This window comes from Oncorhynchus clarkii, chromosome 20 (genome assembly GCF_045791955.1).
Source record: "Oncorhynchus clarkii lewisi isolate Uvic-CL-2024 chromosome 20, UVic_Ocla_1.0, whole genome shotgun sequence".
Taxonomy (NCBI): Eukaryota; Metazoa; Chordata; class Actinopteri; order Salmoniformes; family Salmonidae; genus Oncorhynchus; species Oncorhynchus clarkii.
This window is the reverse complement of record NC_092166.1, coordinates 55,521,619-55,544,754: the sequence shown is the minus strand read 5'-3', so window position 1 is coordinate 55,544,754 and position 23,136 is coordinate 55,521,619. Positions and strand designations below refer to the sequence as shown.

At 42.3% G+C, this 23,136-nt stretch overlaps 1 protein-coding gene across 1 annotated transcript; it reads left to right on the top strand.

Moving 5' to 3' along the window:
• The first annotated feature begins 1,043 nt into the window (after positions 1-1,043).
• LOC139377119 (uncharacterized) lies at positions 1,044-23,136 on the top strand. Its single transcript, XM_071120143.1, has 20 exons — positions 1,044-2,104; positions 2,959-4,633; positions 9,326-9,595; positions 9,811-10,239; positions 10,575-10,994; positions 11,192-11,644; positions 11,822-12,091; positions 12,834-13,082; positions 13,226-13,471; positions 13,593-13,850; positions 14,014-14,322; positions 14,490-14,759; positions 15,279-15,362; positions 15,449-15,602; positions 15,702-15,772; positions 16,112-16,323; positions 18,620-18,873; positions 19,627-19,746; positions 22,164-22,329; positions 22,511-23,136. Exons 2-20 carry the CDS (start codon positions 3,342-3,344, stop codon positions 22,825-22,827), a joined length of 5,844 nt encoding a protein of 1,947 aa, XP_070976244.1. The 5' UTR covers positions 1,044-2,104; positions 2,959-3,341; the 3' UTR covers positions 22,828-23,136.

Sequence of the window (23,136 nt, the reverse complement as noted above, 5' to 3'; positions counted from 1 at the left end):
CATCCTCAGGATCCTATTCCAGCAGGCTATTTGGGCAAACAGAAGCACTTCTTACCTCGAAATAGCCTCACGATTCATGTTACATAAATTACATAAATTGTCAATTTGAACTAAGCAAGCTGCTATATTGTTCATTTTACATATTGACCGGGCTACTGTGGGATATCAGGGGCTATAGTATACCCTCATCTAGCTAACCAAAAAATTAAATTAAATCCTAAATCCAGATTTTAGTTAGTAGGCCTAGCCTATGCCTATTGAAATTAGAAGTCAATCTCACAAATAGGCCATTTATATCGGTTTGTAGTCTTACCATCTGGCACACAAGAAGGCACAATAGCCATAAAATAGCCCAACTTTCGTTTTTTGAAGTTCATCCAAGTGTTTATTGCACAGAGATTTCAAGATCCTCTATCCAACTTTCATCCCTCAAACTCTACTGTTGGATTTATCTATAGTTATGCACATGCCCATAAGGGATTTATTGACAATTAAGATTTTTTGATTTATTAGGATCCCCATTAGCCGACGCCAATGGCGACAGCTAGTCTTACTGGGGGACGACACATAATGAAAAAATATATTACAGACTAAATACTTTACAATTTACATACATTTAAAAACAGTAACATGTAGTGTGTGTGTGTGCATCTATCAGTTACACATACATGTCAGTACATGCACACAACATAGCAGTCAAACGAGTTAACATCCATTGATGGAAAATGATCTGCAGAGTTTAATAAAGGCAACAACAAACAAATTCGTGAGACATATTCAAATTCCTTTATTAGTCACGTTAGCTCACAATAGTAATTATTTTGATGGAAAGGCGAATTTAGCTTCTGATGTTGTTACAAGTTACGTCGATATTCCTTCTTTATTCGCTCGATAACGTTATGGAAAAATAGGTTTATTGGCTAAACGTGGCAACTCTCCTCTGGCTGTTTAAAAAAATGCCTAGTTTTAAAAATCTTGTGTGCGGGTTTTGAATAGTCATTGGGTTAGACATTGTAGCTCTAGACCTGGCAAACCTGCTGCACACCCTTCTCCAGAAAGTTGTGGGTGGCATCGTTTTTCTTTTCTTTTACCAACCTCAAATCTGATCAGGACAGGACATTGAACATGGACAGCGTTCAGACCACCACCACGAGGAAGTCAATTTATGTCGGTTTTGTGGACTTTTGGCGTTTTGTGGACTTTTAGAGTTTAGATTCATTCTAAATATGTTGTACTCTGTACACTTGTCACTCGAAGTTAGTTTCATTTTCGTTATGAAATTCGCAATCAAATTCACAGTTTAGTCTATATATTTATATAATGCTAATGAATTGTAGACCGCTTTTTAAATAGCCTACAATGTTTCAGTTAGTTGTGAGCAATATAGAACCATTTACAAAGAAAGGTAGGCTATTTACAAATGGTCTGTATCAATGCGTCGAGGAAGGTACGTCTCATTCATTTGAACTTCAACATAATGGATAATCTGTGGTCACACACCATAACTAAAAAGTGTTAGTCACACACGACATCTCAATACAGTAATATATTGGGTTATGAAAGGATCGTTTGCAGTTGTACTAACCTCAAGGCTTGTATAAATGATACTATTCAAGGATCAGTCATTCAAATGAACAGCAAGAAAAAATTACATTCGGTAGATTTGGGTTCGAAGTCAGAAAGCAGAAATATCCTAGGCCTAAATGAAAGTGGGATAAAGGGATTTAAATAATTTTAGTAGTCGGCTAGTGGTGCACAGATGCCATGGCAAGCACCGAACAGTCTGCTGTTGACTATATCCAAAATGGCAGAAGACTTCTTGTGGATAGCCTTGAGAACCACTCCCTGGTTATTGACCACTTGCATTATCACAACGTGCTCCATCATGAGGAGGTCTCTTATCTGTCCTCCATGTATGAGAAGTCTGATAGATCCAGAAAAATGCTGGACATGACTGTTTGCAAAGGGGAGGCTGCCTGCTATGAGCTTTTGAAGATATTGTACACCACCAGGACAGTTTCACTCAAACAAGATATGCATTATTGGATCAGCTGCTTTTCTTTCAGAGATGACCCAAAACTACAGATTGACTTCACTCCTAATGGTATGTGATATTGGCAATTAAATCTGATTTGCGGTAACGTAACACCAACTGTAAAATTGTTATAGAGCGTACATTACACATCTATACGCACTATGCAAAGCATAAACATCACATCATAGCTACATAGAGCATTATTACAGCTTAAAGGGGAGCAACATCCAAAACCATTCATTTATTATTTTTACTAGAACTCCATGGCTCAGTTATAGACAGTGGGTCAGGACCCACTCCTCTACCCTTTAGCTAGAGCAAGTGAGTGCCTGACTCTGCTAACTCTGCCTTGCCACCAGACTTCCTCAGCCACTGATTTTGTTAGAGCTTTAGCCATTTAGATATAAAACGTCATAAAGCCATAGCAAAATGTGTCTAATAATTGCAGGAAATGACCTCTAAAACGGCTAAATTGATCTAAGCCCTGTGGAAAATGGTTTAGAATCGCAGGAATTTAACATTAAAAACAAAAACATTTTCTCTCCGCCCACCACGAGGGTGTGGTCTCTGTGATATGACACATCTTGATTGACATTATGACACCTCATCAAGGCCAACTCACTCCTCCACGCTGCTTTGTCTTCAACAAAACATTCCCAGTATCAATGTGAATCAGATCGTCAAGCTTTAACGATACCCCATGTAGCTATAATGCAATGTGTATTATGTACTTATAGATGCTTTACAATATACAGTACATGCAAATTATTACCCAAATCTCTTAGAATCAATGGATAGCAAGTCATTTTATAATAAAACCCTATTTGACACTTGAGTGGTTCAGTTATCTGACAGACATTTTATTTAATGCTCAAATCATGCAATTGTCCTTGTTTCCTTATTGCGTCATCTTTTTTTCCTAGATTCCAAACTTTGCTTCAAGTACATGAGGCAGTTGAAATTGAAAGCGATTCGGATTTATGAGGCAAGACAAAAAAAGCGCATGTATTGGCTAAAAAACAGTTCTACATTAAAACCATTCACATACATACCTCTTGTTTTGGACCCCGACGGAAGTGTGTTTCAAAAAAGCAAGATCTCCAAAAACAAGGCCTACAAAAAATCTCGTTTAAAAAAACTTCAAACTTAAATTCCAGCATTCAAGAGAAAATTATCCCCTGATAATTTACTGACAGGAAATGAGAAAAAAATTCTGCTGGTTGGAAAACCTGGGATAGGTAAGACTACAGTTGCCCAGGAGATTTTGAATCTTTGGGCACAGAAAGAGGACAATGCGGTGAGCTACATGTTTTACTTCAATGAATCCTTGATGAGGTCTATGTCCCACTCTGATGACCCCACGACTCTGAAGTCACTTTTGTTTGGCAAATACGTCAAACCAGAGGAAGGGATTGAGGAGATTTTGCAAGATATTGAACAGAATTCTGAAAATGTCATAATTGTGTTTGATGGAATCATGGACACAATCAGCAATTCTGTAGTGAAGCGCATTTTAGAGAAAGACCTTCTGTGTGATGCTAAGATTGTGACCACATGCAGACCAGAGGCAGAAGACTGTGGGTTTCTGTCTGACTGGCCATCTTATCGAGTGGAAGTACACGGATTCAATGACGCGTCAATCAGATCTTTCTTTAGGTGGATGTTTGATACAGATGAGGATGCCATTTGCAGAATTTTGAATAACCCTGAACTCTTTAGTCTTTGTCATGTCCCAATGTACGCCTTCATAGTGACTGCCTGCATCTGTTTGAGTGTTTCTAAAGATCATCCTTGCACTGTAACAGAAATGTATGTACAGATCTTGCGAGATATCTTGAAAATACGCAATGACCAAACTACAGAACACCTGGGTGAAAACATGCATCGCCAAAAGGAGGCCCTCAGGTCTCTTGCTGAAAGCGCTTACCAAGCAATGCTGGGCAAAACAGTCAACGTGACAAGATTGGATGGCGAAGACCACAGTGTGGTAGATGCTTTTCTGACGTCATCTGCTGCCAAGGACACATCAACATCATCTTGGGCTTTTCTCCACAACACAATGCAGGAGTTTTGGGCCTCTGTTTTTCTGTTGATGACACCAGACAAAATCACCCAAGTCCTTCAGCAGTGCCAGACCGAAGAAGGAAAGTACTTGAAGCACATTTTCTCGTTCTTGTGTGGACTTTCTAGTCAGTCCAATAACATGGTTGAATCAATTAAATTCTTGATTTCTGAGGAAGAGGTGAGAGAACTATCTGACAAGTACATTGAAAAGATCATAGACTCATTCATCTACTGTGAGACACAGCCGGACCCTGATGAATCCAATTCAGATGTTGATATGGAAAATCTCCTCTTCATTTGTCAATGCTTGTATGAGCACCAGTCACCTGAGGCCTGCTTACTCCTCCTAGAAAAAGTGGGCTACGAGTTTAATCTCAGTGGAGAACAGCTTGATCCTCAACAGTGCTGTGCAGTGTCATATGTGATCAGCCAATCCAAAGACAGGAATGTTCAACTGGACCTGGAAGACTGCTCTTTGTCAGATCCAGGACTAAGGCTGATTCTCAGGGCTTTGGAAAATCTCACAATGCTTAGGTATTACTCTTCTTACTATTACAGAGCTTGATAGTAGCCTTATTTCTATGACTTCATCCATGCATCACAATGACATCCCGTAAATATACAGTCAGGTCCATCATTATTGGTGCCCTTGGTAAAGCACCGAGCTGTATTGTATGCTTAAAAAAATGTGGATATTGTATTATTATTATTATATATATTTTTTAGAATTTTACCCCTTTTTCTCCCCAATTTCGTGGTATCCAATTGTTGTAGTAGCTACTATCTTGTCCCATTGCTACAACTCCCGTACGGGCTCGGGAGAGACGAAGGTTGAAAGTCATGCGTCCTCCGATACACAACCCAACCAGCCGTACTGCTTCTTAACACAGCGCGCATCCAACCCGGAAGCCAGCCGCACCAATGTGTCGAAGGGTACACCGTGCACCTGGCAACCTTGGTTAGCGCGCACTGCGCCCGGCCCGCCACAGGAGTCGCTGGTGCGTGATGAGACAAGGACATCCCTACCGACCAAGCCCTCTCTAACCCGGACGACGCTAGGGCAATTGAGCGTCGCCCCACGGACCTCCCGGTCGCGGCCGGTTACGACACAGCCTTATTGTGAAGTGGAAACATTTAGGAGCAACAATGGCTCAGCCGCAAAGGGTTAGGTCACACAAGCTCACAGAACGGGACCGCCAAGTGCTGAAGCCCGTAATGCGTTGAAATCGTCTGTCCTCGGTTGCAACACTAACTACCAAGTTCCAAACTGCCTCTGGAAGCAACGTCAGCATAATAACTGTTCGTCGGGAGCTTCGTGAAATGGGTTTTCATGGCCGAGCAGCCGCACACAAACCTAAAATCACCATGCACAATGCCAAGCATTGCTACTGGAAAGGTGTAAAGCTCCCCGCCATTGAACTCTGGAGCAGTAGAAATGCGTTCTCTGGAGTGATGAATTACGCTTCACCATCTGGCAGTCCGACGGGCGAATTTGGGTTTGGTGGATGCCAGGAGAATTCTACCTGCCCCAATGCATAGTGCCAACTTTAAGTTTGGTGGAGGAGGAATTATGGTCTGGGGCTGTTTTTCATGGTTCCGCTTAGGCCCCTTAATTCCAGTGAAGGGAAATCTAAACTCTACAGCATACAATGACATTCTTGATGATTCTGTGCTTCCAACTTTGTGGCAACAGTTTGGGGAAGGCCCTTTCCTGTTTCAGCTTGACAATGCCCCGTGCATAAAGAGAGGGCCATACAGAAAAGGCTTGTCGAGATCGGTGACCTCAACTCCATCAAACACCTTTGGGATGAATTGGAACGCTGAGTTCACCCAACATCAGTGCCCGACCTCACTATGAATGGAAGCAAGTCCCCCGCAGCAATGTTCCAACATTTAGTGGAAAGCCTTCCCAGAATGGTGGAGGCTGTTATAGCAGCAAAGGGGGACCAACTCCATATTAATGCCCATTGTTTTTGGAATGAGATGTTTGACGAGCAGGTGTCCACATATTTTGGGTCATGTAGTGTATTGCACCCTCCCTTGAGAGGATAATGTCACTGAGCCTTTTTCTAAAATGTTTTATGAGTTTGGAGAACACAAGAGAGGGATCATAGCCCATTCCTCCATAGAGAATCTTTCCAGTTCCTCAATATCCTTAATCTATACTCTTAAATTTCAGCTTCAATTTCCACTGGGCACAGATGTTAATTCAACGTCTATTCCATGTTGAAATGACGTGGAAACAACATTGATTCAACAAGTGTCTGCCCAGTTTTTCAATGGTATTCAAGTCCAGAGACTGAGATGTCCATTACAAAATGTTGATTTTGTGGTCAATTAACAATTTCTTTGTGTATTTTGATTAGTGCCTGGGGTTATTGTCTTGCTGGGTGGGATATCCACTTGAGGCCAAGTGTCAGCCTCCTTACAGAGGCAACCAGGTTTTTGGCAAAAATGTCCTGGTATTTGGTAATGTTCATGATGCCCTTGACCATAACAAGGGCCACAAGACCAATAGAAGTAAAATAGCTCCATAACATCAAAGATGCACCACCATATTTTACCCAACCGGATCTCATAGTTTCACTTCGGGATTTGATGGAATTTAATGAACGTAGTTACAGGGTTCATTTCGCGTGGTTATAGGTTTTAAACAGAAACAACTCAAACGGTTAAGTTTAGGTCGAGTGATTAAGGTTGGGGCTGTGGGTTGGGCAAAGCATAATTAGATAGTAATGCAAATGTTCACATTAGGGCTGTCCCCGACTAAAAGTAATATTGCCGACCGCAATTGATTTGATTGTGCCGCCTGGCTGAGACTTGCTGCGCTGTGTTAAGTGACTGTGTGACTAGCACCCGTTGTCTTTCTCTCCTCCCTGCTGCAGCGACCACCACACATCTTTAGCGCTGTCCGTGTTGCTGAAGCTGCAACATAATTACAATCATTTCTGACTGAAAAGTTACCGAAATCCCTCATTTGTTTAGAAAAAAACATTACCTCAACCCTTGCTCTCTTTACGTGACACATGTATGCTTCGCATGCAAGTGACCATTGAGGCCTGACCCATAGCATATCATAATCACGTCAATAAATTGGTTGTAACAAACTCTGAACACCGTAACACACGTGACAGCCAAATAGATGCAGAAGGACGTGACAAATAAACTCGAAACGGGGGAATGTTTACTGGTTGCACAGGAGGTAAATGGCAAGTCAGATGTGTGGAATAAATGTGATTAGTTGTGGAAAATACTGGAGATCAAGAAAAGGAAGGTATGGAGCAAGTGCTGCGTGCAACAGTCGCATTCATTCGCGAATGCAATTTCCGCAATGGAACAGTTTAGCCCTATTTATTGTTTATGCTAATTATTCAATGGTCGCTTTGTTATTATATTTTAAAACTAAAATGCTTGATTGCATTTCACATCATGAATGACTCATATGCTGTGTGATGACATGAATTAATGAATTATTGATTTATACAGTAGCCTATGTAAATATTGAAATGTAGGCCTAAGTAAGTTACGCTATTTAGACTAAACAGGATGCGCTCTTATGCCTACAGTACAGCTCGATGGGGGTTTTTCAAAGCTGCTATGCTAATGATAATGACATTACTTATTGTTTTAATGATGGTCATAATAATAATAACAATCAGAAGGAGATCAAGGAAAAAGGAGGGTTATTATGGTTATAAACATCATTTTCCGGACAATTTGGAACAGTGTAAACAACACAAAATAAATGATGAATTATACCACCGAGGCCTGGTCTAACGAAAAAAGGGCAAAGCCTTTATTACAGCATAGTAAATATTAAAAACAGCAGAATTTATGAAATTGTTAGGTGAGGCTCAGTGCTCATCGAATCAGTAGGCTATTAAGCAAACGCTCAAACAGGCCGGAAGCAGGATATGTCTTATTTCTGTAGGTATATATGGATGATTTATAAAGCCAGGCACATTTAAGAGTTGTTGTGCACGGCGGTCCTTAGTTGGCAAATGTTGTCATCAAAGAAAGAGAAAGATCTATAATTCCGATTTGAATGTTCAAAATGTATTTTCCCAGTCTGACTTCCCAGCTGCAACGCCTGCAGTTAGCCACTGGCACTGATTCCTTCCAAACAACTCATTGTTGAATTGCGATTTCCAACTTGTTGTGTAATGTTTATGTCCCAAAAATGTAGGGCTCAAAACCCCACCTGCCCTGAATGATGGGTCACCACTGGGTATGAGGTACTTTTCTGCATATGCTTCCGTTTTTCAACGCCAAACCCACCACTGGTGTGCGTGGCCAAAGAGCTCTATTTTCATGCTATCTGACCATAGCACTGCCTGGAGTTTAATAAATGGCATTGGCACTTAGATTGGAACCAGTGCTATGTTTAGATGACATGAAAATATAGGTATTTTTGGCCACGCACACCAGCAGTGGATGTGGCCTTCGAAAGAACAATTCATATGCAGAAAAGACATGAATCCCTACTGTAAAATACGGAGGTGGATATTTGATGTTATGCAGATATTTTGCTCCACTGGTCCTGGGGCCCTTGTTAAGGTCAATGGCATCATGAACCCTGTACCAGGACATGTTAGCAAAAACCTGGTTGCCTCTGCCAGGAGGATGAATCTTCCATCAAGACAATAACCCCAAGCACACATCAAAATCCACAAAGAAATGGTTAATAGACCACAACATCAACATTTTGTAATGGTCATCTCAGTCTTCGAACTTGAACCCCATTGAAACCCTGTGGTTTGAATTGAAGAGGGCAGTCCATAAGCGCAGACCAAGGACATCAAGGATCTGGAAAGATTCTGTGTGGAGGAATGGTTTAAGAACCCTTTCAATGTGTTCTCCAATATCAGAAAACATGTCAGAAAAAGGCGCAGTGTCGTTATCCTCGCAATCATAGGGTGTTGGAGTACTGAAAACATATTTCTTTCAAATAATATAATTTCCCCCCAAAAAATTGCATACAATATAGCTCAGTATTTGTATTATTTATTTATACAGTATTTTCTGCTATTTTATCAAGGGTGCCAATGATTATGTACCTTACTATATAATAACAATGTTCAGTTAGATCATTAATATGCAGTTATATAATTCATATGCAGTATTACATAGAAGTACAATATATATTTTTGTTTTTAACCATGCAATATATATTTTGGTTTTTAACCATGCAATATATATTTTTGTCTTTAATCTTTATTCTGTTAGACTGGATTCCATTACACAACTGCAGATGTGGAAAGTTGCACTTCGCTCTGGCCTACAGAGAGACTGTGACAATTTGCTGAGACTGTGTGAATCTGAAATTCACCTGTCAGTCCAAGAGCAAGAGGTGTGGAAGCCAGCAGAAGAGGTCCTGAAGCAGAAGAGACCAGAACATATTCATCTCTGTCTACATGTTGGTCAAGGCACCCAACATATTACCACATCATCAATGAAAATCATCTTTGACCGTTTGTCAAACATTGCAGATATCAGGTAAATGAATGTATAGCCTACATAGCTGGATTTTTATTAAGTCCAAATAGCATATTCTGAATATGGTTAAGATTCCTCTAAATCATTTGAAGGACTTACAGATGCTGTTTTAATGCCACTGCTGCTATCAGTATTTCCAATGATGACAAATGTTAGCTCTAATCTTAGGCCTACGTTGATGATACAAGAAGTGTCTCATCTTAACATTTTTTTAGGTTCATTTCACTCAATGATCAAAAAACGCAATCTTGGAATGAGGAAGTGAAGTCATTGCAGATGGATCTTTACATACAAGGAGCTCTCTATGAGGTGATGACAGGACAGAAATGCGTCGAGGGTTTGCGCCCTGTGCTCGCTCATTTGATTCACTCTGACTCTATAGAGGAACAGAGCAAATTTGTGGTTAGTCTGTACTCAAAGGCCCATGACACGCAGGAAGGACTTCTACCAGTGTTGCAGCCTGTTTTCCAGACAACTCCTGCAGTATGGTACATAGACCTCTCTGAGAAAGGAACCTCTGGCATCCTTGAAGTGCTGAAATTTCTGAATGTGAAGAAACCAGTTGAGCTGTGGTGGTCGGATGAAGAGAGTGAGAGGGAATTGACCATTTTCCTTCAGTGTCTACCCTACATTTCAGAGCTGAGGTGAGTCTATGGTGGTGTAAATATCTTGAATACGTTATCCCTGGATCTGAATGTTCTTTGAGAATAGACCCCCAAAAAAAGTATGCTACAGGAGACTTGTTTTTGTATCTATCATTGTCTCTTTAATCCGTTGGCATAGATTGAAGGGAAAAGTTGCTTACTATCTCAGTGCAAAATGTTATCTGGTGTAAGACAGTAGCGTTTCCCATCAGAGACCCTGACAGTCTATAATCTAATGATATTCTATTAAACACGAAGAGAGGGTACTGTGAGTGTTGGGGTACATTTTGTCATTCGATTTTTTAAACAATTTATTTTCATTCTAAACTATCTAGATTCAACGACTGCATTCCGAACACCAATGATGCTATCAAGGTGCTTGTGGATCTCTTCATCTGTGCAGCAACGTTGCAAGGAGAGACGCTAAACATGCTTTCATCAGTATGTGGATACTCAGCTTTCCCCTTTGCTGATCAGGACAACGCTGGACAGTGTGATTTTCTGTTAGATCTGTACTCGCATGTGAGCGACTACGAGACTCAGACAGGCAGAAGTGTCCTTCCAGCGTTACTGCCACTTTACCGGACAGCTCCTGCAGTCTGGTCCGTAGACCTCTCTGAGAGAAAGGCCTCCCTCCTCCTAGAAGTGCTGAAACTCCAACCAGAGAAGAGACCGGTGGAACTGAGGGACTGGTCAGGTGACGAGAGTGACGTGAGGAGTTTCCTTCAGTGTCTACCCTACATATCACACCTCAGGTTGGTTTGCTTAAAAAGTTATGTTATAATCATATCGCTGACGGAGAGTAACTTAGGTGCCACGTGGAATTATGAACTTGAAGCATCTTAAGGCTAAGGTTCTAAGGATAAACTTAGCCTCAACATGCTTTTGAGAGCTCGGTCTTGTGTCTGTGTGTTCCTTTTACGTCAGGCTAATAATGTTTTTCTACTGACAGGTTTCTCTCCAGACAGGATGAGGGGGAGCTGCCTGAAGAGTGGAGGATCACATTCTTTCCATGGTCTTGTTGTTTCCTTTTGAAAGTGTTTCTTCAAGGAGCTGTTAATGACATACTGAGTGGACAGAGGTCTGTCGAGGCACTCCTGTCTGCTCTGGGGTTAGCTCATTCATATGACTCTACAGAGAAGTGTATGCTTCTGTTAGATCTGTACTCACATGCGAAGAACTATGAGATTCATACAGGCAGAAGTGTCCTTCCAGCGTTACAGCCAGTTTACTGGTCAACTCCTGCAGTCTGGTCAATAGACCTCTCGGAGAGAAAGGCCTCCCTCCTCCTAGAAGTGCTGAAACTCCAACCAGGGATGAGACCGGTAGAGTTGAGGGGTTGTTCAGATGACAAGAGTGACGTGAGGAGTTTCCTTCCGTGTCTACCCTACATATCACACCTCATGTGGGTTTGTTACCAACCTGGCTTGTGTTTTTCTCTATTGAATTAACAGTTAACTATATCATGGAACATGAATTGTTTTGAGATATATTGACCAATCATTTATTTACAATTTGATATATTTGCATACATTACAATGTTTTCATGTGTCTTTGACTCCTTTTGATTTTTCACCCCCAGTTGTGACTGCCAGTTCTTCCTGTCTATGTGTGATGCACTCTCTGTGGGTTCGGAGGGAGATGCACTGCTATCCCACTCTCTCCTCCAGGCCCTACACTACACTCTCACATTGTCCGGGTGGTTGCCCAGTGTACGCTGCGAGGCAGTAGGAGCAGTCCTAGGCCAGTCTACTGCTGACGAGGAACTGGACGTCACTCTCACCCCACAGAGTATCTCTCTCCAAGGAGCTAAACTTCTCTTCAAACAAGTGAAAGAGCTTCACAAGCTTAGGTAATTCTATATTTGCTAACACCCTTAGAGTATATTGATGCACCGGTGGTGCGTCAATCGAAGAAACATCATTTGAAAAAAATCCCCATCAAAATCCTTCAGTTTAAACTAGAAATATCTGGGCTGTGTCTCAATCCACCGCGTCCGCCTGTAGTGCTTTTCCACATCTGCGGTGGAAGGTGGCCGAGCTACAGCGGTGTTTGTCAAACCATGAAACATCCCGAAAAATCATACTGAATGGTTTGGCCTACAAACTATTATGACCATTCTATGAAAAAGGGATACTCTCACGAGCACGATGACTCATCTGAAGTTAACTGGTACCGGTTTGTAAAAAATGAATGGAAGTATGGAGGTACAGTCGTTTTGTGCCTACCCCCAAAAAAGGGGTTAAATATGTGTAAAAAATATATACTGAGCTTTCTTATATCTCCTAGATATAGGACAGTCACTTCAAAATCCTATTCCTTCTGATTTTTTTGTTGTTGTCATTTATGAATGTGTTATTCAATGTGTTTGTATGGGATTTGCTACTAAAGGCCAAATTCTATATTTTAACAAATAATGTTTGTATATATAATTTTTATATATCCCTAAAGGGGTCCTGAAATTCAAAATCAAACAGCTAAATGATCCATTGCATGACTGTCTTAAAACAATTCCATATGTCAGCTTGTAACCCCCACCCCCACCCCACACCTATTCTTGAATGTTATAACATCATTTTTGGTTCTTTTTTCAGAATGAATGAAATGGCAACAGTGAAGCTAGCTAGGATGTCACTTTTGTGCAAAAGGCCAATGATCGTTAAGGAGCTGACCCTGGTCTTATCTAGGCCAAATCCAACAAAACGGGTGCAGTGTAGAGTGATCAGTAGTTTAGCTTCACTACTGACAGTGTGGACCGTAAGGAGCTTGGATCTGACAGACTGTCCCATCGAGGGTTACCTTCTTACTACTCTGTTGTGTCATCGGGGTCCGCTCACTATCAGGCAAGTTAGTTAACCTAGTTTGTGCACTCTCAAACAAAATGTCTCTAAATGTGGGGTTTGCGTGTTGGGGATTACCGTTTGATTTGTCGAGGATCCACATTGTTTTCTGTGTGTTACCATCTGCCTGTTTTCCTCCATGGCAGACTAAGTGAGGAGATTCTGCAACAGCTGGCAGTTGTGGTATATGAGGCTCAGAATGAGGAACTGACCCAGTGCTTCCTGGAGAAGGTTGATGGAGACCTGTCTAACTGTAGACTGGACTGGAATGTGCTTCACTACCTGCTGAAGACCACCACACAACCCATCACCATCAACCTCAGGAGGAGCAGAATCAGACAGCAAGACATGCCTCATCTTCTCCCGTTCCTGAATAATATTCACTTTCAAAGGTCTGGTTCAAACAATATGACGATCGCTAATCAGGGCCAATTATCTTTGTCTTTCAACAGTGAAAATCCAATAACAAACATGCAGCACCTAGTACAGCACCTAATGCCTCCTTTTCTGCAGAATGAATTCCCACTTTGAGAGGACAGCGCTGAAAGAAATCCACCAACAACGTGCTGGTCACATGGTGACGACTTTAGTGAGGTCATCAGACGAATGGATCAACTTGAACAACCTGGTCTTGAAACAGGACGACTGTGAAGCACTGCGCTTTGCTTTACACTACAGTGACGGGGTGAAACTCAACCTGTTGTGGACTGTCATTCCAAAGGAGGAGATGGGGAAGATTCTGACTCTTCTGCACAGGGTCTCTGAACTCAGGTCTTTGTCCACATCACTGTCTATTAGTGTCTCAATGGTTTTTTCTTCTTCTTGTACCCGATTTAAGTATTTGGTTTCTAGTTGATTGGAAAGAGTGAATTACAATTAATTGCACATTATTTTATGTCCACCCATGGTTCTGACGGTCCTGACGACCTTGCAGGGTCGACAGGAAACTACTCCTGGAGCTCCTCCATGCCTGGACAGGATTGATAACACAAACAGAAGCACCCGCTGCACTGTTGAGGGTTCTGAATCACAAACTGGACCTCTCCTGCTCTTCTGCCATGGATCTGTCAGGGCAGGAGGAAGATACTGTTTTGAGCCTCAGTTCTTGGGACTGCAGGGCCATCTCTGCAGCCATCAATAAAGCTGATGGTGACACAGAGCTGATTCTACACGACTGTCAGGTTGAGGATGCAGGACTAGAGGAGTTTTACAAAGAGTCCATTTTACAAAGAGTCCATTTGAGGTGAGATGCCGTAAGCAGGTTTTTGCATATTCAATTGATAGTCTATTGATCTATAGACCATCGATAGGGGACTATCCAAATAATGTAGCGCCAAGACGTTACACTCTCGTGAGTGCTTTACTTTTGAATTTCCAGTAGTGACACTGTTTAACTTTGTTCCTTCATAGCCTTGGAAAACCTATTTTGCTGCAGCTCCTTCACCTGGTATTTGTGGGAGATGGAGGCAGGTCAGAGAGACTTGCTTCACTACTATCCAGAGCCCTGGGGAAGGAACTGGACCTCAGTCATACCCCGTTGGACCTGATGGCCTGTTCGTCACTGGCATTGATTCTGGAGCATTCAGAAGGGCTTTCAGAGCTGGACCTCAGCGACTGCCATCTCACTGACACACATCTGGAGTTTCTGCTCACACATCTGCACAAGGCACAAGTCCTAAAGTAAGGGTATTTTCAGATGCAGTACATTGAATTAAGTGGAAGTGTAACGGTTGTCGTCTGGAGATAGAGAGGACCAAAGCGCAGCGTGGTTAGTGTTCATCTTTTTAATGGAAAACTGAACACTTCAAAAACACAAACCGAAACAGTTCTATCTGGTGCAGACACACAAAGACTGAAAATAACCAGCCACAAACCCAACACAAAACAGGCTACATAAATATGGTTCCCAATCAGAGACAATGACTAACACCTGCCTCTGATTGAGAACCATATCAGGCCAAACAAGAAACCCAATCCTAGAAACACAAAACATAGAATACCCACCCAACTCACGTCCTGACCAACTAAAACAAAGAAACAAGCTAGGGTCAGAACGTGACAGGAAGGCATATTTTTGTATTTTTCAAAGTACTAACCCTTAGTGTGATGACATACAGGATGACATATTTAGTGGTGACATACTCCATGTACATTGGCCACTTTTGGACCAGCACCCTTAAACCATGATCTCTTTTTCAGTCTATGCAATAATGAAATCACTGATGAAGGAGCTGTGCAACTTAACCTATACATGATTGGAAACAGCTTTACAGAAACTGTATGGTGAGTAAAGGAGTGTTGTTGATCATGTCTATGCTTCCTTGACCTAGTTATAACGTGTCTCAATGAAGAACAATCTTTCTCCACAGGCTTTGCAACAACAAGATCACTGAGTTTGACAGCTTCTTGGCGGATAAACGCTACAAACTTTGGCCTGCTCACGTGCCTGGAATGCAGGACAGTCACGTCACAAACCTGGGCTACACCTCTGTGAGAGAAGAGACCTCTAAAGTTTTTTCAAAGGTAGATTGATTGATTTAAGGAGCAACAGCAGGAACTGCCATTTAAAGTCAGGTTTGCAATCGGTTTGTAAAGTACTGTCTGTCATCTTCTCATTCACAGACCAAACCCATTATTAAAGAATTTAACCCTGAGATAGTTGAAGAGGTTGAAGAAAACAAGATTTCCTACAGGTAAACTACCATAGATTGAATCAATTCTAACTACTGTTACATCTAAACCAGTAAGTTTCTTCCTCTCCTACTTTCAAATTGGAGTTTTCACTCTTAAGCCAACAATCGAACTGCTGTGCTTTATCTTGGCCAGGTCGCAATTGTAAATGAGAACTTGTTCTCAACTTGCCTACCTGGTAAAATAAAGGTGAAATAAAAAAATAAAAATTCATAATATGCACTGATATGATAATGTAACATGCAATATTTCCTAATAACAGAACTGTGGCTTTCTTAGAATAACCATTTCCCCTGTGCCCTGAGACCGTCTTTATAATATAATGCTAATATGCTACCCAGGTTCCAGTGTGGGTTTCGTGGCAAGTTCCAGTGCAGAGCTACAGGGCTGGTATTTGGGATGAGGGAGCCAGGTACCGTGGAGTATAGTGTGGACCACTGGGACATGCACATGCTTGCTGACACAGACTCTGAGCCTGCATGTCCTGTGTTTAAGATCAGCTGTCCAGAGGGACGTATGTACCAACTGCACCTTCTTCACTGCGAGACTGAGGGTGAGTTTTACTGAGAGCATTGTATTTGGTACAAATCATTCCCTATGTTCTAGACCTCAGCTCAATCTGGTAATGAATGGTGTGGCTGTTGAACAAGTTGAGGAGACTAAATTAATTGGTGTCACCTTGGATTGTAAACTGTCATGGTCAAAACATATAGATTCAATGGTTGTAAAGATGGGGAGAGGTCTGTCCGTAATAAAGAGATGCTCTGCTTTTTTGACCCCACACTCCACAAAGTAAGTCCTGCCGGCTCTAGTTTTGTCTTATCTTGATTATTGTCCAGTTGTGTAGTCCAGTGCTGCGAGGAAAGACCTAATGTACAGTTGAAGTCGGAAGTTTACATACACCTCGGCCAAATGCATTTCAACTCAGTTTTTCACAATTCCTGACATTTAATCCTAGTAAAAATTCCCCGTCTTAGGTCAGTTAGGATCTCCACTTTATTTTAAGAATGTGAAATGTCAGAATAATTGTGGAGAGAATCATTTTTTTCAGCTTTTATTTCTTTCATCACATTTCCAGCGGATCAGAAGTTTACATACACTCAATTAGTATTTGGTGGCATTGCCTTTAAATTGATTAATGTCAAACGTTAACGTCAAAAGCTTGTCAAATGTTTTGGGTAGCCTTCCATAAGCTTCCCACAATAAGTTGGTCCATCCAATTTTGGCCCATTCCTCCTGACAGAGCTGGTGTAACTGAGTCAGGTGTCTAGGCCTCCTTGCTCGCACACACTTTTTCAGTTCTGCCCACAAATGTTCTATGGGATTGAGGTCAGGGCTTTGTGATGGCCACTCCAATACCTTGACTTTGTTGTCCTTAAGCCGTTTTGCCACAACTTTGGGAGTATGCTTGGGGTCATTGTCCATTTGGAAGATCCATTTGTGACCAAGCTTTAACTTCCTGACTGATGTCTTTAGATGTTGCTTCAATATATCCACATAATTGTCCTACCTCATGATGCCATCTATTTTGTGTTGTGCACCAGTCCCTCCTGCAGCAAAGCACCCCCAACATGATGCTGCCACCCCTGTGCTTCACGGTTGGGATGGTGTTCTTTGGCTTGCAAGCCTCCCTCTTTTTCCTCCAAACATAACAATGGTCATTATAGCCAAACAGTTATATTTTTGTTTCATCAGACCAGAGGACATTTCTCCAAAAAGTACACTCTTTGTCCCCATGTGCACTTGCACATCGTAGTCGTAGTCTGGCCTTTTTTATGGCGGTTTTGGAGCGGTGGCTTCTTCTTTGCTGAGCGGCCTTTCGGGTTATGTTCATATAGGACTCGTTTTACTGTGGAAATAGATAATGTTGTACCTGTTTCCTCCAGCATCTTCACAATGTCCTTTGCTGTTTATCTGGGACTGATTTGCACTTTTCGCACCAAATTACGTTAATCTCTAGGAGACAGAACGCTTCTCCTTCCTGAGCGGTATGATGTGTGGTCCCATGGTGTTTATACTTGCGTACTATTGTTTGTACAGAGGAACATGGTGCCTTCAGGCATTTGGAAATTGCTCCCAAGGATGTGGAGGTCTACAATTGTGGTTCTGTGGAGGTCTACAATTGTGGAGGTCTTGTGGAGGTCTACAATTGTTTTTCTGAGGTCATGGCTGATTTCTTTTGATTTTCCCATGATGTCAATCAAAGAGGCACTGAGTTTGAAGGTATGCCTTGAAATACATCCACAGGTACACCTCCAGTTGACTCAAATGATGTCAATTAGCCTTTCAGAAGCTTCTAAAGCCATGACATCATTTTCTGGAATTTTCCAAGCTGTTTAAAGGCACAGTCAACTTAGTGTATGTAAACTTCTGACCCACTGTCTGTAAACAATAGTCGGAAAAATGACTTGTGTCAACTTGTGCTCAAATGAACAGCAAACTTGGTTTAAAAAAAACAGATAAAGCAACACCTCACGGCACAACACCTCTCCCCAATTTGACCTAGATAGTATTGATATGTAATGTAGGCTCTGTGTGCCTTTTTAAATTAGATTTTTTAATTGATGTAGTTCTGTCCCTGAGCTGTTCTTGTTTATTAATGTTCTGTATTATGTCATGTTTTGTGTTTTGTGTGGACCCCAGGAAGAGTAGCTGCTGCTTTTGCAACAGCTAATGGGGATCCTAATAAAATACCAAAAGTTTAAGCACTTTTTGAAATACCCTTTTTTCCCAACGATATATGTTTTCAATCCACAAAACACGTGTAAGTTAGAAATGGTAAGAGAGCATCTGGAAATATTCAAGATGGTAGAACTGATTGTTGGTGTGGCTGTCTCGTTATTTTCCAGTCTACGCAGCTGAGGCCTTGTCTGTGGCTCACATATGGAGCAATAGTCTGGAGATTCTGGTACCTATTAGGGTGACACATTCACATGTGATTATAAACATCAATGGGCTCTCCAGATGGACTTTGTTACGCCGCAAGCCAAAAACTAAAAAAAGAATCAACGGGCAGGTGCTTATTTTCCTGGAGCTAAACGTTACAGAAGGACAACACAGGCTCTGGGTTTACCTATTGTCCCGCAATGTCCCATACACTGAGGTAAATATTGCATGTCTTTATTTGAATGCATTCAGTCCATATTTCAGCTCATTGAAATCTCAGTGAATCTCCAACCCCATCCAATTACAATATCAACCCATACATCTGTGTTGTTACCACTGCATGTATCAGGTATGAAGGGAAGACCCAGATGCAGACCACGTCGAATAAACAATAGAGGGTGGCAGAGGTACAGGTCAGCAGGCAGGCTCAGGGACAGGCAGAGTGGCCAGGCAGGCGGGCTCAGAGTCAGGACAAGGCAAGGGTCAAGACCGGGAGGGCAATAAAAGAGAGACTATAAAAAGCGGGACCTGAGACACAAAACACTGGTTGACTCGGACAAACTAGCACAGACAGACAGAAAACACGTGTATAAATACACAGGGGATAATGGGGAAGATGGGCGACACCTGCAGACAATCACAAAGACAGTTGAAACAGATCAGATTGTGACAGCATGACATAATTTTAACAGCAGTTTCAATTTAACTCAAATTTAAAAGATTTGCAATTTTCTTAAGTCAGTATCTATTTACAATATGTAGTTATTTAACTAGGCAAGTCAGTTAAGAACAAATTCTTGTTTTCAATGACTGTCTAGGAACAGTGGGGTAACTGCCTTGTTCAGAACGACAGATTTGTACCATGTCAGCTCGGGGATTTGATCCTGCAACCTTTCTGTTACTAGTCCAACGCTCTAACCACTAGACTATGCTGCCGGCCATGTATCTATCAATCTCTACTCATTCATAGGTAATAAAGCGAAATAAGAAGCTGGAGTTCATCCGTGCTTGCTCTGACTGCTACCTAAGGCCCGAAGCCCGATACAGAGTGACCTCAGACCTCGAACAGGGCTTCAGCGTCCATCCCAAGGTTAGAAATTGCATGAAGAATGTTTTATGTGTGTTAATGACTATGATTTATAATAAAATAAAATGTTATTAGTCACATGCTCCGAATACAACAGGTGTAGTATACCTTACAGTGAAATGCTTACTTACCAGCCCCTAACCAACAATGCAGTTGAATTGTTTTTATATATAATATATAAGAAATAAAAGTTACAAGTAATTAAAGAGCAGCAGTAAAATAACAATAGCGAGACTATGTACAGGGGGGTACCGGTACAGAGTTAATGTGAAGGGGCACCGGTTAGTCGAGGTAATTGAGGTCATATGTACATGTAGGTAGAGTTATTAAAGTGACTATGCATAGATGATAACAACAGAGAGTAGCAGCAGTGTAAAAGAGGGGGAGGGGAGCAATGCAAATAGTCTGGGTAGCATTTTGATTTCGATTTTCAGGAGTGTTATGGCTTGGGGGTAGAAGCTGTTAAGAAGCCTCTTGGACCTATAGTAGACTTGGCGCTCCGGTACTGCTTGCCGTGCGATAGCAGAGAGAACAGTCTATGACTATGACTAGGGTGGCTGGAATCTTTGACAGTTTTTAAGTCCTTCCTCTGACAACGCCTGGAAAAGAGGTCCTGGATGGCAGCAAGCTTTGCCCCAGTGATGTACTGGGCCGTACACACTACCCTCTGTAGTGCCTTGCGATTGGAGGCCGAGCAGTTGGCATACCAGGCAGTGATGCAACCAGTCAGGATGCTTTCGATTATGCAGCTGTAGAACCACCATAGTCCCTGTGCCCAAGAACACTAAGGTAACCTGCCTAAAAGACTACCGACCCGTAGCACTCACATCTGTAGCCATGAAGTGCTTTGATAGGCTGGTCATGGCTCACATGAACACCATTATCCCAGAAACCCTAGACCCAGTCCAATTTGCACTCCGCCCTAACAGAGTACCAGAACCTCCAGGACGTGTTCAGCAAGGCCCGGGCCACTTTGCTTCTGCCGAACTGACCCAATGACTGCGGGATTGACCTTCTCCCTAGCACCACGCTTCCCCGGGGACGCTTGTACTCTCTGTCAGGACTGGAGCCTGCAACACCCTTCCCTGCTCTGCCACAGACCTATCACCATTTGAGTGTTCCCTGGGATATCAGCCCCCGCTCTTCCCTGAGCAGGAAGAAGAGGTTGGTATACCTTCTTCCCAGATGTTTGTCCGCCGCTGTCGTCGTACTTGGAGGAGAGCCCAGTCGGCCCTCCTCAAGACCACCTCCAGGTATCTACGACAAGCGGATCGCCATTGGACAATGGCTACCCGGTATCGTCTCAGGCAGAAGGTATGGCCACCCGGGATCTGCCCCGGATGGAATCCCGCAAACTCTCCACCATGGTTTATCGGCCCGTTTCCCATCCAAGATTATTAGCCCCTCTGCTGTTCGTCTTCAGTTGCCCCATACCCTTCGTATACATCCCCCACCTTTCATGTGTCCAGAGTTAAACCTATGTCTCACAGCCCCTTGTCTCCTGTTTCCAGGCCCACCCCTCTCCCCCGCCTCATCAATGGCCAACCGGCTTACATGGTGGGGCGTCTCCTGAAGGTTATTTATACCTGTGTTCTGTTTGACTGTTGCCAGTTTGTTTTGTTTCGTCAAGCCCACCAGCGATTTTCCCTCTGTTCCTGTCTCTCAACTGTTCCTGTATTCTAGTTTTCCCGGTGTTGACCCCACCTATCTGGATTACTGACCCCTGCCCTTGACCTGTCTTTTGCCTGCCCCTGTTGCATTAATAAACTGTTGTTACTTTGACGTTGTCTGCATCTGGGTCTTACCTTAAAACGTGATAGTCGGAGGGCATAGTGGGATTTCTTATAAGCTTCCGGGTTAGAGTCCCGCTCCTTGAAAGGGCAGATCTACCCTTTAAGCTCAGTATGGATGTTGCCTGTAATCCATGGTTTCTGGTTAGGGTATTACGTACGGTCACTGTAGGGACAACGTCATCGATGCACTTAATGATGAAGCCAATGACTGATGTGGTGTACTCCTTAATGCCATCTGAGGAATCCTGGAACATATTCCAGTCTGTGCTAGCAAAACAGTCCTGTAGCTTAGCATCTGCTTCATCTGACCACTTTTTTATTGATTTGAAGACGTTTCATGATTTACTGTGCTGTAATGTAATATAATCTAAGCTAATAGGTAAGGAAAAGTGTGTATGTTTGTTTACAGTACCTCATCCATTGAGACAACACGTCATTACTGAGCCTCACCTGTCCTCTATGACCAATAACTCAGCTTTTTGTATTAAAACCCACTAGGTTTTTCTCCTCTAGATTAAAAGTACATTCTCTGTCAAATGGGCATAGAATATTTAGCAGGTTTGTCATACTAACAATTTTTTCAGAATGGCACAAATTCCCCGATATTGACCTCCCTTTCTCTGTCAGGAGAAAGATTTGCATATTCATAATGGCCCAGATCAACATGCCACATTTACAGTCCTCTTGGACAGTACAGTTACCAAATTGAAGCTGATGATTCAGGAGCTCAAGAGGATGGGGCGAAAGAAGGTGTGGAAATGCCAATGGTTTGAACCGATATTTCTAAAGCCAGGTAACTGTTATCTCACATCTCTTTATAGCCCTACAACTATCTTTCCCCTACCTGCAACTGATTGAACAGATTTTCATCTACCTGCAAATAAACCAAAAACATGCTAATTTCCACTGTATTTGGAAAACGTTTGGAATAAGAAACCAGAGATGTGTGTGTTTATTGTTTTTTTTCCCAATAGGCAGCAATCTCACAGAGTCGGACTGGTTGCAGAATCTGTGTCGCATCCTGGAGCACCTGTCAGCCAAGGAGATCAAGAGGCTTAAGTTTCTAGTGAGAACCTCAAAGGAACTCCCACAGCCCAGTATCTCCAGCCATGACCTGGAGTGCTTGGAGGAGCTTCACGATCTTGCAGAGCTAATGGTAAAGAGCTGGGGGATGAATGGCTCCATTTCAGCCACTCAATTGCTCATGAAAGAACTGCCACGCAAAGACGAAACAGTGACATCCTTGCTGATGCCCTTCCAGGAGCAATGTGTGGCGCTAAAGGGGGCGTGAGAGTCAGTGGTGTGAACAGCCTTAAAGGACCTTGGGAAGGTGCTTTCCCTCAGGGTTCTATACTAGAAGCATCAGGAGAAGGAGAGTAGAAGAGAACTTTCACACTGTTTTGGCTGGAGGCAACAACAACCCTAAGGAGAAGGCAGACCGACATTGTTGAACAAATGTCAGATAATGAGGTTGATTGTGCTATTTTCTCAGATTTGTGCTCTTTTGCATGACAAATGTCTCCACTGTGTACTTGGTTAAAAAATATGTATGTGTGTGTTCATATTTTTAAGCATTCAAATGTACTTTATATAATATCAA

Excerpts from the sequence above, each read along its gene's own strand:
- LOC139377119 (XM_071120143.1), top strand. The coding sequence starts at position 3,342 with ATGTTTTACTTCAATGAATCCTTGATGAGGTCTATGTCCCACTCTGAT. Across the intron at positions 12,092-12,833 it reads AAAGAGCTTCACAAGCTTAG|AATGAATGAAATGGCAACAG; the intron begins GTAATTCTATAT and ends TTCTTTTTTCAG. Across the intron at positions 15,603-15,701 it reads CCTCTAAAGTTTTTTCAAAG|ACCAAACCCATTATTAAAGA; the intron begins GTAGATTGATTG and ends TCTCATTCACAG.